This window comes from Aptenodytes forsteri, unplaced genomic scaffold (assembly GCF_000699145.1).
Source record: "Aptenodytes forsteri isolate BGI_AS27 unplaced genomic scaffold, ASM69914v1 Scaffold276, whole genome shotgun sequence".
Lineage (NCBI taxonomy): Eukaryota > Metazoa > Chordata > Aves > Sphenisciformes > Spheniscidae > Aptenodytes > Aptenodytes forsteri.
In genome coordinates this window covers 409455-427063 of record NW_008795479.1, presented here as the reverse complement: position 1 = coordinate 427063, position 17609 = coordinate 409455, and the positions used below count along the sequence as shown (strand labels likewise).

Here is a 17609-nt window from a genome sequence, read left to right as displayed (position 1 = left end):
GGGTGACTGAGCTGTCAGGCTATTGGCTTTTTTTTTTTTTTTTTTTTTTCCCCAGCCGTTGATGAGAGAAGTCTTGGAGAAGAAAGCCAGCCTGACGAAGGAGGAGGCCCGTGACTTGATTGAGCGTTGCATGAAAATTCTGTATTACAGAGACGCTCGATCATTCAACAGGGTAGGTGCCCAGCTCTGGCGTGCCTTGGCTGGAGAGCTGCTGCGCGCCTCAGGCTGATGCTCCAGTCTTCACCCCAGGCCATCTTCTGTCCCCGATCTCGGGGAAACCTTGCAGCGACTCCCGAGTTGGCAGAGGTGGGGTGCGTTAAGGGATCCCGTTAGCAAAGCTGTCCTCCAGCGCCAGTCTCCCCTTGTGTCCTGCAGCCTCAGAAGAGCTGTTTGACTCTGAGCGATGCTCATCTCTGGTGTTTTCTTAGATCTGATGATGCTTCTCCCATCGCTGCGGTTGTAGCATCCAGAGGCTGCGACCTTTTAGCTTTGGAAGTGTTTCTATTTACTACTACTGCCTCAACTTGCCCACCGAGCAAAAAGTAAAAACATTACTGAACGCAAAGCCACGTTAAAACGAAGTTGGTTAAAGGGCAGCTGTTACTACTGACTCCTCCTGATTGGAGCTTTCACAGGGCCCACCTTACGTTCAAGCGTGGAAGTGGGGCTTTACTGACAACTGTCAATGTTTTCTCTCCTCAGTACGAAGTAGCTATTGCAACGGAGAAAGGCGTGGAGGTGGAGGGACCCCTGACCCTGGAAGCCAACTGGGACATAGCGCACCTTGTCAGGTAATGCCCACGGATTACACACACTGAGCTCTTAGTCTGCGAGTCGGCAAAGCCCGAAGGCACAAAATAAAGTGGTTAATAAAGGCTGGGTGATGCGCAGCCGTTGCAGGGTAACGTCCCTGCCGCGTGCTTCAGTAGGAGTCTCCTTGATCCCCCGCTGCAGCCAGGTTCTTGAATGTGGGAGAGCGGTTGTGGCCAGCAGGAGGAAGCACTGGCTCCCCGCGCGCCGGGAGGCAGCTCTGGGCTCCGCTCTCTCCTTTACAGCCGAGGCCTGAAGGCGTTAGCGCGAGCTCCTTCAGGAGCGGGAAAGCTTTTTGTTGATGTACCGTCCGCTTTGCTGCCTTTGCGCTTCCTCAGAACAGATGTCGCCGACAGGCAGCACCTGATAAAAGCGAAGATGGTGATTTCGTTAGCGCAGATGTTGACCGCATCCAGGTTGTGTTGTATCCTGACCTTATCAAAATATCTTCTTGCAGTGGCTTTGAATGATCTCCGCAGAGCTGCTCCAGGCTGTCGTGCCCACGTTATCACCCTTTATTTACGCTGTAAATCCGTTACTCCTTTTGAAGCTCTGATCTGACTTGTTTTGGAAATGAAATAAACCTGCTAAGACAAGCCTGTGTGTTTGGGTTGGGACTGGGTTTGTGGGATGCTCCAGAAATATTTACTTCAAGAAGCCTCCTCGTTTCAGGTGGCGAAGGTTACCAACAGCTGCAAGTCCCTACTTTTGCTGGAGAAGGGCAGCAACAAAAAGTTGCTTTTGTTGTTTTCTTGACTGGGGTTTCGGTAGTTTTTAATTTACGTTAAAGGTGTAAATACACCGTCCTCCTCCCGTGTCTGCCTTCCAGTCCCTCTGTCAGACAGGGATCGAGCGTGTGTGTGTATGAACGGGGTCAAGGTGCTCCCCACCTCCCCCTAACTAGCACCCACGGTCTCTCTCTGCTGGAGATGACCGTGACGATGTTTGCTTTCTCCACGCCTCCATTTTAGTAAAGGTTTCCGAGCTGCAGGTCTGTATTGCTGTGTAAGACGACTCACGAGCAGCAGCTGGAACGTTTACCCGTGGGGCTCTAGGATTAGCACGCGTCTTGGCTGGTACCTCTTTGCTAAATCTTAAATACGCGTCACTTTAAGATTTGCCCTAACGACAGAAAAACCTACTGAACTGCGACGTCTGTGATTGGGAGCACGCCGTCGTCCTGGGGGGTGTGCCGGCAACCTGGACTTACGCGCGGCACGTACCACGCTTCTGCTGCTGCAATCGCTTGTAATCCAGACAACCAAGAATTCTGGACGGGTAAAAAGCCTCAGTCAACCTTTAAAAGCCACCTGCGGACAGAAGGAAAGCACATCTTTAAGATGTTTTCTGTTTGAAAAATAAATAAAGTATTTGTGAACCGTACACGCTTAACGGAAAAATGTGGATCCTCCTGCTTCGGTTGAGAGCGATGGGTCTCTCGGGCGTCAGGAACGGGAGCACCACGGTGCTCCCTCAGTCCGTCGGACCGAGACGCGGAGCAGGTCCGCCAGGCATCGCCACGGGCCGGACAAGGTGGTGGTGAAACCGGGAGGGTGGAGCAGCATTTCCGAACCCAGGTCTCAAATTCAGCCGGCCGCTGGTTCCCGCGCTGCTCTCCTGTCAGGCCACGAGCGTCCGCCTGCTGCAGCGGCTGCTCCAGCCCCAGCGCTCCGGCCGCTGGGGTAGCTCTAGGACACACCGCAGCGTCGCCCCCGAGGTGCTGCACGCCAGGTCACTTCACGTAGCCTCACAACCACCACCTACGTTTTGGTTATCCTGCAGCTCTCGGCACCTATTAAATGCCCCAGTTGAAAGCACAGAGGGGGAAAATGGAGGGTGTGCGTGTGTCGATTTCAGTTTCTTCAGTTTTCTCTAATCACCCAGATTAGAATAATTAAGATCTCCCTATTTAAATTCCTATTGCTCTGCCTACCGGCAGCAAATATACTGGGGTATAAGGCCTCCGAAAATGAAAGGCGATCGTCCTACAGCTCCCTGCAAGCAGCTAGAGACGCTGCAGCTCTGTCACAACCCCAGCTGGCTACAGGACAGCAACAAAATGGTGTTACGTGTACTCCAGATGGGGCTGAACTGGGCATTTCTTAGCCTTACATAAAATAAATTCATAAATAGTATTACGAGTGGTATTTACTACTACCCGAGATAAACAACAGTAAAAATACTTATTCAGGAGAGTATTTTATTAATGATTTTTCAGACTTTCATTTAAAAAAAAAAGGAAAATCTCACTGGGGAGAGTAGGCTGTTCCATCGAACCTACCGTGTAGTTGAAGGGCAGGGAGGGGTTGCAGAAATGCAAATCGGACAGAACTCTGCCTCAAGTGTTAATGACATGTAAACACGTTTAATCACTATCCCATCTCTGGGTTTCTTCAGGACATGCTAAACGACTCCGGGTACGGAGAGGGAACCCAGCCTGCGACCCGGGCACAGCTCCGAGACGCGGCTCGGCGCGGAGGAGTTCATTATGCACTTCGTATTAAGCATTACGGTATCACGAGAATTAAATAGTTCTTCATAATAAAAACACATGTTTATAAATCCATTTCCCTGGTTTTATTAAATGTTCCACTTATGTACATTTTAAAGATGAACCATTTACAGGTCTGCACATGCTGCCTCCTGCTTTCCTTAGGTAATAGGGAAGGTTCACAAAACCTCTATGGAAACAGAAAGGTGCAGGTGCTTCTGAATTCCGTATGTCAAAATGCTTTCCGTTTATACCATAATACATACAATTAAAAAACCCTCAAACATGCAAATTGTAGAAAAATTTAAGCTGGCAGTGAAAAATAAAAACAAACGTCTTCTTTTTGTGCACGTCACAGTTTGTTTCATTAAATCAGATTTCTAATTCTAAGGAACGTAGTGTCTGATGCCACTGGTTAAAGCAGGTTTATCAACTACTAGTAGTTAAAAGGTCGACGTTTAATGGTCCGTACAGTCTTAACTCCCATCTACTGTACAGGAAGATCAAGACAGGCTTGACTTTCCTCTTCCACCATGTACCCTCTGTCAGTAATTCTTTGGAGCAAGGTGGGTGCCGGGTGGTTTCCCGGGTGGAGGGGAGGAACCACCGCACCGTGTCAAAAGTCAACGGGAAACCGAGAGGTTTGGGTCAGCACTGCCCCTGACTCCCTGACTGTGGATCTCAGTTCAACCCCAGTTCAAAGTGTCGTGGCTCCCAAGAAGCGTTGCTGGCATTGAACAGGCAAAATGCTGTCGCTTGTGTTTTTTACCCCGCGTCCAAATTCACAAGCAAAATAGTTACTCTTCTTTTTAAAAAGGAAAAAAAAACAAAAACAAAAAACAAAAAAACCAAACCAAACCCAATCTTAATGGCCAATTATAGAAGGTTCACATTAAAGCAGTAAATAGTTACTCTTCTTTTTAAAAAGGAAAAAAAAACAAAAACAAAAAACAAAAAAACCAAACCAAACCCAATCTTAATGGCCAATTATAGAAGGTTCACACATTAAAGCAGTAACTCATATCTAAATTTTCCACAGAAACCTAAATCTCTGGGTCAAGTGTTAAAAAAAGAAAAAAAAAAAATCTGTGTTAAGACAACCAAAAAGATTTATATACTGGTTCATTAGCTACATATTTTTTTTCCTTTCTTTAGAAATGGTCACATTGACAATGTATAATTCAAAACATTTCTGCACAATAAAAACAGAAAACTATGATACAGTGAGGTAAAGAAAACGCAAAAATATTCACCCACAATATATTTTCAGAAAATACCAACACAGTGATTTTTCTTTTAAAAAAGCACAAAACTTATAAATGAACAGCATAAATGGCTATTTATCTGAGTGATCGCCTACGAGTTTCCTAAACCCACAAATCCACAGGGAAGTGTAATGGTCTCATCCAACATTTATTTAAAAAATAACCCTTTCTGGATCACGATTCGCAGATCAGTGCTCAGATTTCCATCAGATCCAAGTCAGCATCTTCAAAGCCATAGAACGACTCAGTCTCACTTTCCCCTTCGAAGAGCTGATGGAGGATTTCTGGGTCTGCAGATTCCTCGGCTTGGGTCCGATCCTGGACCTCAGCCGCCGCCTCCTCCTGCTGCTCATCGTTCAGCTTCAGCTGCTCCTCCAGAGAGGCAATCAGCTCCTCCTGCATGTCGGCGTTGCGCGTGGGCGAGTTGGCCGTGCCGTCCGGACCGGGCAGCACGCTGGCCACCAGGAAGGACTGCTGCACGAGTTCGGGAGAGTCACTAATGACCTCCAGGACCTCTGCCAGCCAGCATAACACCAGCTGCAGAAGAATGTCCGAGTCGCACGTGGAGTCCGCCATTTCCTTGGCTTGCTCTTTCCACTTTTTATGCAAGAAATTTTTCACAGTCCTTTTTATACAAACATCTAGAGGTTGGATTTTGGAGCTGCAGCCAGCAGGGACAACAGCCGGCAGAGTGCTGGACGCACTCAGCAAGGACAGTACTTCTTCCGAGAGGTGTGTTCGGTGACAATCCAGCACGAGCATGCCCTTGCTGTTCTGACACTCCGTGTGCTTCTGCCACACTCTGGACGACCACAACTCCATGACTTCGTCGTCGCTGTATCCGTTCTCCTTCGCTTCCAACATGATAGATTCCGGCACATTGGCGGGCTGCTGTACGTGACCCCTGTAGAAGACCAGCGTTGGGAGAACACTTCCGTCGGCGAGGATCGTGAGGACAACGTCGCACCAGGGCTCCCCGGTTCCCACCGTCTGCAAAGCGTTCTCCTTCCTGTCATCGCTGCTCAGCACCTCCACGTCGAGGAAGAGAGAGATTTCGTCGATGGCCGCGATCATGGAGAGAGGCAGGTCTTGAGTGTGGATTTGCCGCTGCACAAACTCGATGAAGCAACTGGCGTTGTCCTCTACGTCTTTGGGGAGAGGGTGAGCCACTGCCCTTCGAGTATGCGTGCTGAGGTTGTGCCGTAGCATGAACCTCACTGCCCACTCATAGGAGATCTTGAAGCCACCTTCAAGGGATCGGCCAATCTTGGTGGCTTTCTGGAAGAGAGTCTCCTCATTCACAGGCAGCTGCTGCTCTCTCTGCGTGAGGACCCATTCGGCTAGTTTCTCTTCAGCCTCTAAGCTGAGGTACTTGCCCTCTGACAGGGACGCCAAGTTCTCTTCTTGGAAAGCTTGAAACCTTCGTAGCCAGCGCTTGATCCGCCTCTGAGGATTTCGGAAGTGCTCTGCAGCCTGTTCAGTGTTGCAGCACAAAGCAAACAGTACAACTCGCAGCTTTTTTACCGACAGCTGCTCCTTTTTGCTTGCAGGCTCCGGCTCCTTTGTTGGCTGCTCATCTTCTTGAGCATCAATATTTAAGCACTCTTCTTCCTGGCAGACCACAGGTCTGTTGTAGACTGCTGGTGCCAGTTCAGGCTCCAGGTCATCTTTCGCAGGTAACATAGACTTTGTTTTCACAGTAGCAGCTTTACTTGGGGAATAGGTAGGACATGTATTCTTCATGCTTTTGTCCTGGGGCTGAATGTGCCTTGAAGGGAGAGAACAGAGGACCTTCTTAAAACCGAGAAAATAAAGCTGCTGAGGGAAAACAAACAAACGGGGGAAAAAAAAAGCCAACCCCACAAACTGAAACAGATGATGGCAGATAAGAGTTTACAAACAGTTTACCTGGAATGTGATATCCAAGTAGGCCCTGTTAAGACAAACAAAACAACAAAAACATTTGTAGCTTAGCAAACAAACACTAAGTCAGTGCAAACAAACAAGTTCTCTTACAGAGAGGGGGATCAGCATCCCTCTGGTGTCTGTTACTCTGAAGCATCCCAATATGCTGTAGGAACAGCTAATGCTCATCCATCCGTCCAAGCCCCAACCTCCTCCCACACCCAAACTAACAAGTGAAGACCGCTGAAAGGGGCAGAGCCGCACTCATCAGCCATCGTTAGAGACAAACAGCAAAAACCCCACATCCGTTTGAAATAAGAACAGGAGTTTGGTTAGGAAAGCTCAGCTTTGGCCAGATCCTTGCAGGCAATGGCCGTAAGTTTTGCAAGTTGCAGTAATTCACAGCAAATGGCTGGAACGCCACTTTTAGGCTCTATTCAAACCCCAGCACCAGCAGCTGCCTAAGGCCTCCTGGTGTCATGGAGGTACAATGATGTCTCAGAGGAACAGAGGAACTCGCTGAAGCCCTCGGCATTGTCTCTCCCTGGGAAGATCTCATGAGAACAGCAGTTACCAGTGACACAGCTGAGCTCCAGGCACAGCAGCCTCACTTAAAGCTTAACTCTCCAATCTCCATAACAATGAAGCCTCATTCAGGCAGTTACAGAAGGTCCCTAACACTACATTTTATTAGAACTCAGGACTCGGTAAGTGCTCAGCCCAATGCTAAACAAAGATGTATTTGACCTGGAGTCTATGAACTGATGTATTATGTCCTGCTTTAGTTTTTTGCAACTTTTCTGCTCCTTTTCAAACTCTTACCTCGGAAAATAATGTTACTAAACTCGTGTGATGGATTGAAGACCAGATGTTTGGCCATTGCATCACCCTCAGATGTTACAAAGAGACAAGAGGAACAGGACAGCTTTACACCACTGGAAGGGGGGGGAAAGAAAAAAAAAAAAAAGAGAGAAGTGAGCTTAGTATCAGCATCAGATATGAAAATATGTACACCCTCTCACTAACAATTAGAAAAAAACCCGTCACCCTCCAGTGCATACAGGCAGTGCCCCCGCCCCAAAACATTAACTCCCACTGGAAGGCAATGGGAGTCTCAACATATTGCCATTAATTCAACATATTTTCCTGTGTGGCAAAAAAAATAAACAGAGCTTCTTCAGAAGCAGATCATGAAAGAACAGAACTGGAAGATCAGAAAGTGAATGCACATTAGATTCCCAGGTGATTAAAATAAGATGACGAGTTTTCCATTACCAGGCAGTATAGTTTTTAAACAAAGCCAAGTATTTTGGACTCTTCCGAGGAACATGGTTGCTGTAAGACAAAAGAGTTTAAGTGTCAGAATTACTCTGGGTATTTAAAGAGCTATAAAACCATGCAAAATACAGCACGTTTACAAAGACAGACCCAATCCCGGGTTTAGTAATATTTTGTCTGCCAGTGTTGTATTCAAGGAAATGAAAACTGTGTGTCCAAATAAAAAAACCCTGTACAATAACATTTAAAAATGCCCAGATTTTGGTGTAACTCTTCTACCATCCTGTTCTGTGGTCTATCCACGGTCCCATACAGACCACAGGCTTGTAGAAGCATGGCACAGTTTTTGTTTTTCCTTTTTAAAATTTTTAAATTATTAAATCTCAGAATTTTGCAAGAAATCCTAGGAGCACTGAAAAATGAGAGTTTTCTGCAGCAGCATGCAGTGCACATGTCATTAGCTACAATACTGATAGTTTGGAATGCATCTCAGCTCTTGCGCTCAGTTTTCTCATCTCATTTGAAAGCCACCACCCACGTCTGTGCTGATACAGAATACATGTCCAGTGTCTTACCAACCACTGCAGTGAACTGGAATTTCCCCGATACCCCTTTCTTACAGCGCAGACAGAGAGAGAGGTGCTACTGCATTCAGGCAGGAGGAATTTCTACTACAGTGTTCAAAGAATCACACATACTTGATCATGTGGTTGGCATAAGCTCTGGAGCAGCAAGTGCTGTAGCGACATAGCGAACAGTGCACATAGGTGGGAAAGTGGTTTGGGAAGTCGGGGATTTCGAAGCTGCACTCCAGACAAGTCTGCCTCCCCAGGACACTCCTGAAGATAAGAGGGATATTTTCATTAGTGTCTGAACAGGTATCTCTGGAGTTGTAACAATCATCAGGACAGAGAAGAATTTAACGACACGTAAACTTTCAGAAGCCTGCAGTCAAAGTAGTCTCATCTTGTGCCCTAGCTTCCTAGGGTGCCTCGGTGCCAGGCTAAACATTTCCCGCTTGTTGTAGTCAGGAGTATACAATTTAAGAGTGGGTAATAAATAAAAAAAAAAAAAATTAAAAAAAAAGCGAAGACAAGGCAGCAGGACACAGGATGGGCAGAAAGCCCTTATGCTGATGAAATTCCATTGTTTCTACAAAAGCGCCTAGCTAATTCTGTATTTCGCAGTTTCACCTTAAGGGCTTTCATAACATGACTTAATCCTGGTTTTGTGGGAAGCTAGATTCTCCTGGCATAAAGTTTCCTTGGCAACTGGTAAGACAGAGCTGTCCAGTGCCGAGGATCGTATTACCCATCACTGTGGCATTAAAAAGCTAACTACATTTCCTTTAAAATCTTTTTTTAATTTGAAATTTAGCAAAACGTTCTGACATTTTTTTGACCGCTCTCTTCTGGACGTTCCTCTGGACAGGCGGGTACAGGAAGATGGGCTGGGGATCGGTAGAAGATGACAGCGGAGTGGTTTCCTGTCCAGTGCCCTGCGGCATGTCATTTGAAGATATTGGCACTGTCCGTGGCTGTCCTCTAGATGCCCTGATTGTAACCTGCAGAAAACAGATACACCCATACCTCCTAAAACACAAGGGCAGAAGTGATCTATCCAAATTCAGACTCCTCTGTTTGGAGCAGTCTTTCAGACTCTTTGCAGAGAATAAAGAGGTGCTCCTAGGACATGATTCGTCCAACCCAGGGCAGCAGTAGCCTAAAAGAGGACACACGACTCGAGCCCCAGAAGTGCCTGTTTGTCCCTAACGACTACAGAGGGCGTCCAGACAGCTAGTTCAGATACCTTCACTTGTAGACACCTCAGTTAGGAGAGCTTAACCTTTGGCATGCCACTTTCACCTCCTCTCCCTCACTTACTGTTTCTATGAAGTATCTGATTAACTAAACACACACACACAACACGGACGGAATACAAAGTGTTTTTCTGTCCCAGTGAGTGTGGTTCAAGCGATGCAGATGAAGCAAACATCAGTTTTGCAGTGCTTAATAAATACACACCAATACAGGCGCTACGGGCATTTCCTGAGGAAACAGAGGACAGAGGCCTGCTGTTAACTTGGATTTCTTACCTTGGTTCCAGGTTTCAATCCTTCTAATTGTTTGGGCTTTCGGAAAGTTTTGTGGTGCTGCAGCTTGTGTTCAATTTTATCCTTGGCAAATAGGAACTGGAGTCTACACTTGTTGCAATGATAAACACTCTTCTTCTAAAGCAAACACAAATGAAATTATTTCATTTTAGAAAAACAGAAGTCACAACACAGCAGGGTTTTTTGTTTAAAAGAAAAAGCAGAAGGAAAAAACCCAAACAACCCCCCGTAAAACCAACCACTCTTCCCCTCTTTGAAACCAAAGGCATCCCCTTTTTTCTTTAGTATCTGAAAGTCCCTCCCCGCCAAGCCCCATATCTTGGGTGTTTTGGTTTTAAATTTTTTGTTTGTTTTGGGTTTTTTCAATTAAAGTCATCAGGCTCTGCAGAGACACCAGACCTGGAAGTACCATGGAACAAGTCTGACCTAGCTTGTTTAAGCCAAAGTAAGGCACACTAACAGAGCAGTGCGTGGGGCAACATTCCTTCAGAAGTTGCCTTGCCTCTGCCTCTTACGGGAGTCAGCGAAGGACTTCAGGGGCAAATCAATTTGGGCACTTGGTAAGAGTGCTACATTTCTATATTCTGAAAGTACACTTCAGCTACACCCACATAAAATATGTTGTCAATACAGCCAACATATATGGAAACAGAACACCGAGCTACGAAAATTACATTCACTTGTGTGCATACAGTATTATTTACTTATTACCTGGAGATAGAAAAATTTAAAACCCAAATGAACATAGAGCCCACTGTTGGTTAATCATCACACGAAGCAAACACAGACCAGCAAAACATGCTTTTTTCTGCTAAGTGACAACAATCTGCGCTACTCCCAAAGGAGCAATGCCTCTTCTCTTCAGCACAATCCCTATGAAAGGTCTGGAACGACAGCATGCAAATTGCTTTTGTTTTGGAGTGAATACAGCATCTACTAAGCCCCCTCTTTCAACCAAGTTTTCTTTCTTTCTGTTTTTATTCCAAGCAAATGCTCAACTAATCACATGCTTACTACCCACTGAATCTCTGTGGAGAGGGAACCGCCTTGAACAACTTGAACAGCCCTGACATAGTACCTGGTGCCTCATGAAGTGCTGTTGGAAAGCATTGCCGTTCTTAAAGACTTTGAGACAGTAAGGACAGAGCAGGTGCCGTGTGTCTTCGTGGATCATTCGGAAATGGCTATCCACTTCAGAATAGAGCGATGAACGATACTGACAGACCTATAGGAGTGGACGGAAACAATTAACAGTGAAATAACATAGGAACCTATCTCACATCCACCATTGCAACATGGAGATCTTAGCAGCAACGCCCAGATCCCCAAAGATACTTATCAGTGGAGTTTAGGAACCAGGTCCTAAAGAACCTGCTAGCTTATTCCAACTGTAAGATACTAAATCAAGCAGTGTGTATTCAGAGTAGTTTGGAGGAACAGATTTGAACTACTTGTATAAAAGAAAGTACTGACAATTCAAGCTCCAGTTCCAAGAAAAAAAGGAAAAAAAGGGAGAGACAGTCAATGCAAAGCAGTTGGAATATATTAAAGAGCAGTTTCTTCAGGGTCTATGTAAAATGCAGAATTTGGAACATAATCTGTTTTAACATAACATATTTTAGAAGGTTCTTCTCTGTTTTTTCTTTTTGGAGGGACAGTGTTAGGACCTCTGGGTGGAGATGACACGTTCAGAATCGATGCAAGCACAAATCTCATGGCAACAGAGTGTCAAGAAAAGGTATCACACAAGCAACATAATCTCATCTGCTCCAGAGTGACAACTTCTCTTTATGGCACAGCAATTTGCCTGCAGGCCCTGGGAGGAAAAAAAAAATTAGGCTCTGAATGCCACTGGGACTAAACAAACGTCTTATTAAGCTGATCCAGCTTCAGAGTGCTGGGAACCGGTGGCAAACATTCAGCTACTCATGCTGCCCTAATAGCCACTGGACTTCTCTAAGTCCACACCTGGAAAAAAACGCAATGGGCTCCACAGCACTGTTGCATGGCCCAAGTCTGTTTTGGACCCCTGTGAGCCAAGCATTATGAACGCTACACCAAAAGTTTTTTCACTTTGCTGAAAAGTGCCAGATTTCCTCTTATTCTCTAGTATGCATTTATGAAGTCCAGCCCCTAAACCGCTTTTAATACCTGACAAACATAGGGCATCTCCCCAGGCTTGTGAGTGTCCTTCATGTGCTGTAGGAACATTGGCTCACTCTCGAATGCCCATTCGCAAATCTTGCACTTTGCTGCAAAAGAAAGGAAAAGCAGGTAACAGCTGGGGGACAAAAAACCCCCCATGTTAAAACATACCAAAGAAACTTGTAACTGGTAGTGTAACAGCTTAAAACAAAACAAAACCAACCAACCTAACAAAAAAAAAAACCCCAAACCCACCCAAAAACTAGCTCTCAACTCTTTTAATTGGGTAGATGATGAAATATATTCTGAGAGGTTTCCAAAAGGCAGCAAAAATTCTCTTAAACAAAATGGTGGGTACAACAAGTAGGAAGGCGTCCTAACAAGGAAACTGCAAGTGATTTTAAATCTGATGTCAGCCTACTGGTAAAAATTAGATTCTACCATGACATTACTACTGGAACTTGATCTTTAAAATACTTTTGACAGTAAGTTTGCAGAAACGTAATTTAGATGGATTTTTCTGCTGGCCTACAAAACCAAGGCACCAAGGGGCAAGGCAGAACAGACACTCCTTTCTCAATGGATTTGCAGCTAATAAAAGATAGAAACCCTCTTAAACCTAAACAAACGACAACAGCAAATCAACTTACTTGTTGACTCATAGGGACTGTGGACATTCTCTAAGTGGCACTGTAGCTGAAACGGAGTGGAGAACTGTCTGTAACAATGCTGACAGATGGTGTGGACATCTACCTCTCCATTCTGCTGATCCAGTTCAACGTGGTGCTTCATGTGATTCATAAACCTTATGGAGGTGAAGAGAAAGTGTGTGAACAGAAATGCAAATGTTTAGCACCTGTAACCCTGAAAGCATTATGACCGCTACACCAGAAGTTTTTTTTAACAGCATTAAGATGTTTCCTTCTTGCTCTTCCCATCAAAAGCAAGCAAAACCTCCTTCTATCTGGCAACCTCCCGCTCCCTAAGCCTAGGGGAAGTGAGAGAACAGATTTTGCAGTACAGAGGCTGTACTACTTGCTTTTGAGCGCTTCTGACCCAAACCAAGCATTCCACTGATGATGACAAAACACTTCAACTTATCACAATAGAACAACATAGTGGCTGGCTCAGACGAATACACTATTTCATAAGAATATTTTCTCCCTCTGTTGAAAAAGCATTGAAATAAAGATAAGAGCAGCAGTTCTTCAAGAAGAATTATTTCCTATTATCTAGTAAGACTAGCAATGAGCAAACGAGACTTCTCTGCTGAAGAATATAAATGCAATTATTCTAACCACGCAGTCTTCTTACAACTTTCACCCTGACTGAACTGTGTCACAATGGGCAAATCTCTCCCTTTTGTGCTTCAGTTCTGGTCTTAAGCTACAATATGGGAAAGCTGTAGGGTCGGAGAGACTGATGCTTACAACTCATTTTTACTTCTGCAGATCAGAGGTATTCAGAACACTGTACACTGTTCTTGAGGCACATTGCATTCGTCTTACCGTATGTTGTTCTTTAGCCTCTTGGTGCAGTGTGGACACCTGAAGGAAGTTGGAACCTTGGGGAAGTTCAGTAGCTGGCTCACTTTGCCACCATCTCTGCCGTAGTAGAAATCATCTACTAACATAATGAGCTTACTTTGGGATGAGTCAACTACGTTTTCACTTGGCTCTGGAGCTTTAGCAGGTGGGGACAGGGCAGGGATAGGAGTAGAAGAGGGTGGTGAAGCAACAGCTGTAGTTTTTTCTGGAGATGAAGGTTTTGCAGATTGAATATTTGGTTCAGATTCTAGAGATTTTCTCTTCTTGAGGAATTCAACCATTTCAGGGCAGCAGTACTAAAAGGAAAAAAAAAAAACAACAACACAAAAAACCCCCGCACATTAAACTGTATCTAGGAAGAACTATATATACTATTAAACAGACAAAGACTAACCAGTACTAAGAAAAGACAGAGGAACTCTAGGAAACTCTTGAGGAAAGAGTAATGCAGAGTCAATATCCGATTTTCTGTTTTGATTGTTTACTGATATGTAAGATTAGAAAATAAATGCATCTCCTGGCACCAACAGGACATAAAACTGAGGTCCTGCCTACTTCCAGTGAGGGATGCTGTGGAAGGTCTTCCAACGGCCTCTCCTTTGCCTCTCACTTTCTCCCAGTCATATTCTTCCCTTTCACAGAAGTCCCTGATCTAGGGAGAACTATTCTTTGCTCTCCACAATCACAAGCATTAACTGCTCATCTTAGAATGGTTACTTACACACATATGTCCTCTTAAAGCTTCAGTGACTCGAAACTGAGCATCACATCTTGGGCAGACCTTCCTGCCACCATCTTGCAAATCAAATGTGGGAATAGGAGATGAACTGACTGTAACAGGAAAAACACAAAACAAGAAAAATAGAATCCTTACACTTCATCTTAAATCCAGGCAACCTTTTTGGCATACTGAAATACTTCCGTTTCAAGAGCTGTACTTTTAACTACGAACTAGACTGGAAGAGGCATGAAAAAAGGCAAAAGTATGCAAACTTCTGACAATCTGTATGACAAAACATACCCCCCAGTAGCTAGAATAAGAATAGCAGTGTCTCAAAATCAGACTTCATAAATAAAAAAAATTTAAAAAAAGGAAAAAAGATCAGCTCAACTCATCTCCCCTTTTTCTTTAATCGTTTGTTTGGTTTCTTTAATCATTTGTTTGCTTTGGTTTTCCATCAGACTAAAATGCCTCATCTTCACATCCAGCTGTAGCAAGAAACTCAGAATACAGATGACATGAAATGTACCTTAAATCAACTTTTGGACTCCCAAACACCTTAGGAAGGTGCTTTTTTGGAAGAAGAGAAGCAAAGATTTTATCCTTTTGCCTCCTTGTGTAGAGTATTTCAGGTGTGTGTATTCTCAAGATGGCAGCATGCACACCAATAATTTTGAATGCAAAATAGTGTATGCAAGCAAATATCCACAAACAAAATATAATCACTGGATAAAAATGTACAGAAAGAGATGAAGAAATTAATAGCAGAGCTTTTCAAGTGTTTATCCCTATTATGAAATCTCAGTAGTTACAGGCTAGCACTTTTTTACTCCAGAAAATAAACTTCTGAATTCTCAGCAGAATCAATCGAGTTAAGATAGCTGCTATAGACCATACCTTTTAATGATGACGACGATGACGACGACTCTGAAACACTAGATCTCTGGGAACCATGCACAGGGCTGCTGTTGGAAACCACCAGCGGGCCAGGGCTCTGTCCTAACGAAGGAATGGTGTTCAGGGTATTCACTAGCTTAGCAACCTCATTGCTGTTCTCACCAGTCACTCCAGGTCTCTTTACAGTCACAAAGCTTGCAATACTCACTGCCAAGGGAACGGTAATACAAGAACACTAATAAGGAATCAGTAAGATCTGATCCACTGTGTGAATCCTGCCCCCATCTAGTATGCCTTGTTCTTGCTCTTCTACCTTGAGTCTCCAAAGATGACTAAGCCATCAATTATCCTGTCCAGTAATGCGAAGGCTGGCAAGACTGGGAAAGTAAATTTCCCTAACCTTCCAGATCACACTCCAAGATATGAGCCAAGTCCCACGATGAACTAAACAGGATACTGATGGTCACAAAAATTATTTGTATTTCTTTTCTAAATGCAGCTGTATATGATTACGGCCGCTTAAAGCTAAAAATAACCTGACTACTTGCTGTGTGAAGAAGTCTTTTTCTTCCTTTTTAAATGGTTTGTCACTATTCTTGAGCAATCATTTCACTCATGAATTCATCCAACATTCAAAAAAAAAAAAAAAGAGCAACATGGTTAGTTTCTGCTTGTGTTCATCATCTATTTAACTTTACAAAATACAAGTGATTAACAAATAGTATTTTTCACTTTTGGGGACTTCTAACTGATGGTCTCAGAACATTCTACAACACAAAATTTAACTAGTTCTCAAACCAAACTGGACATGATGGCAGGATTATCCTCATTTTCCAGGTTGGTAAGAAACGAAGCGTGAGTCAGTGACAGAGGCAAAAATAGAACCCAGGAGTTCTGACTCAACTTCTGTCTTTTAGCTGCTACGCCGTATGTTTGAAGATCAAATTATAGACAGTGTTATACACTCGAGTCCCCTTGCTTTTCCATGGCAAGTCTTACCTAATTTGGGGTTAGTAGCTTGACTGGACTGCCCTGGCTGCTGCACAGTTAACTGTCCAAGTGTTGTTGGCTGCGTTGCAGTAGGAGTTGTGGAGGTGCTGGGAGTGGACTTACTTTGCTGTTGTGCCTGGGACTGTGGTACAGTGCTCCTGATGGTAAGCGTGGCCGGAATGACCGTAGTGAAAGTGTTGGTGGTGGGTCGGACCGGCATGGTTGTACCTGGTCTCACCTGGGCCATTTGAGAGAACACCTGAGGAACTCCAACTGTTGGTTTTACAAACTGGGTACCTGGGGCTTCAAAAACAAGTGAACAAACAAGGTAGATCAAGTAATCGAATTCCATTCCTTGCACAGTAATAACCGAGTGCAACCTATTTTCCAACACTGCTGAGCTCCCAAAATTCCCAGTAATTTCAGTGGAAGTTTTAAGAGTTCAAACACCTTAATTTCACTTCCCAAGCAGACTAAAACTGAACACGACAGAGTGAAGATTGTATTTACAACTTTTTTTAGGTGGAATTTTCCAAAAGGCTCAAGTAGCTTACGAGCATAAATCCTGCCGACTTTATGGGGTTCACAGTCCTAGTCACTAGGCTCAATGGAAACTCATGGAAGACTTCTTATGGCAGGACAAGGGTGATCCTACAGTTGCAAATTAGTTTGCGATACAAGGCTTTGGAGGTTCGTTCTGGGGAGAGTGAAAGGTGACTCATCACTAGCATGGTTGCTTTGTTATAAGGCAGGTGTCCGGTGACACATGAGTTCTTAGGCTTTCTGATGGTGCATGACAGGATCCGGTAGCAGAAATTAGCGTTAGAAAAATCATCCTCAGGGTGAGGCTTGGTTTCCAGGCAGTTACCCAGCACTAGCATGGCATGGGGAGATCTTGAAAAGAAGGAAGAGGGGTGGTCATGGGCTGGGACTTTGGAATTAAGTTAACTGAGGAGGCTTTTTGAAGAAGCTAGATTATATGGGGCTCTGAGAGGCAGATATTCCTTCCAGCTGGAAGTCCCCTACTCTGCAAAGTGGTTTGTTACTACGATCAAAGGGCCTACCCTCTGCTGCAAACTGACTAGCAGAATTAGAGCCACAAATAGGGACAAATCTCACCTACTACAGAACTGAACCTCCCCCTCTTTACAGCTACTAGATATGCAGGTGCGTCCTGGTTTTGGCTGGGATACAGTTAATTTTCTTCCTAGCAGCTGGTGTAGTGCTGTGTTTTGGATTTAGCATGAGAACAATGTGATAACACACCGATGTTTCAGTTGTTGCTAAGCAGTGTTTATACTAAGTCAAGGACTTTTCAGCTTCCCATGCTCTGCCAGCGAGGAGGCTGGAGGTGCACAAGAAGCTGGGAGGGGGCACAGCCAGGACAGCTGACCCAAACTGGCCAAAGGGATATTCCATACCATACGGCATCATGCAGAACAAAAAA

General features: G+C 44.6%; 2 protein-coding genes across 3 annotated transcripts in view; one reads left to right on the top strand and one right to left on the bottom strand.

Annotated features, from left to right (window-relative positions):
- Positions 1-1406, top strand: part of PSMB4 (proteasome subunit beta 4) — a 2885-nt gene extending 1479 nt beyond the window's left edge. Inside the window, exons 4-6 of the mRNA XM_009281223.2 lie at positions 56-172; positions 703-791; positions 1268-1406. Coding sequence (XP_009279498.1) covers positions 56-172; positions 703-791; positions 1268-1280 — 219 coding nt within the window. The 3' untranslated portion in view covers positions 1281-1406. The remainder of the gene's footprint in view (positions 1-55; positions 173-702; positions 792-1267) is intronic.
- Positions 1407-4223: 2817 nt separating this feature from the next.
- The window catches only part of POGZ (pogo transposable element with ZNF domain), a 28472-nt gene continuing 15086 nt past the window's right edge, over positions 4224-17609 (bottom strand). The window contains exons 4-17 of one of the 2 annotated variants that reach the window (XM_009281221.2): positions 16172-16465; positions 15173-15379; positions 14276-14385; positions 13516-13850; positions 12658-12812; positions 12014-12114; positions 10941-11087; positions 9845-9979; positions 9141-9313; positions 8448-8588; positions 7747-7806; positions 7294-7406; positions 6475-6499; positions 4224-6334 (exon numbers count right to left, since the gene is read on the bottom strand). In XM_009281221.2, coding sequence (XP_009279496.1) covers positions 4762-6334; positions 6475-6499; positions 7294-7406; positions 7747-7806; positions 8448-8588; positions 9141-9313; positions 9845-9979; positions 10941-11087; positions 12014-12114; positions 12658-12812; positions 13516-13850; positions 14276-14385; positions 15173-15379; positions 16172-16465 — 3569 coding nt within the window. In that variant the 3' untranslated portion in view covers positions 4224-4761. The remainder of the gene's footprint in view (positions 6335-6474; positions 6500-7293; positions 7407-7746; positions 7807-8447; positions 8589-9140; positions 9314-9844; positions 9980-10940; positions 11088-12013; positions 12115-12657; positions 12813-13515; positions 13851-14275; positions 14386-15172; positions 15380-16171; positions 16466-17609) is intronic. The other variant, XM_009281222.2, reaches the window with a different exon arrangement.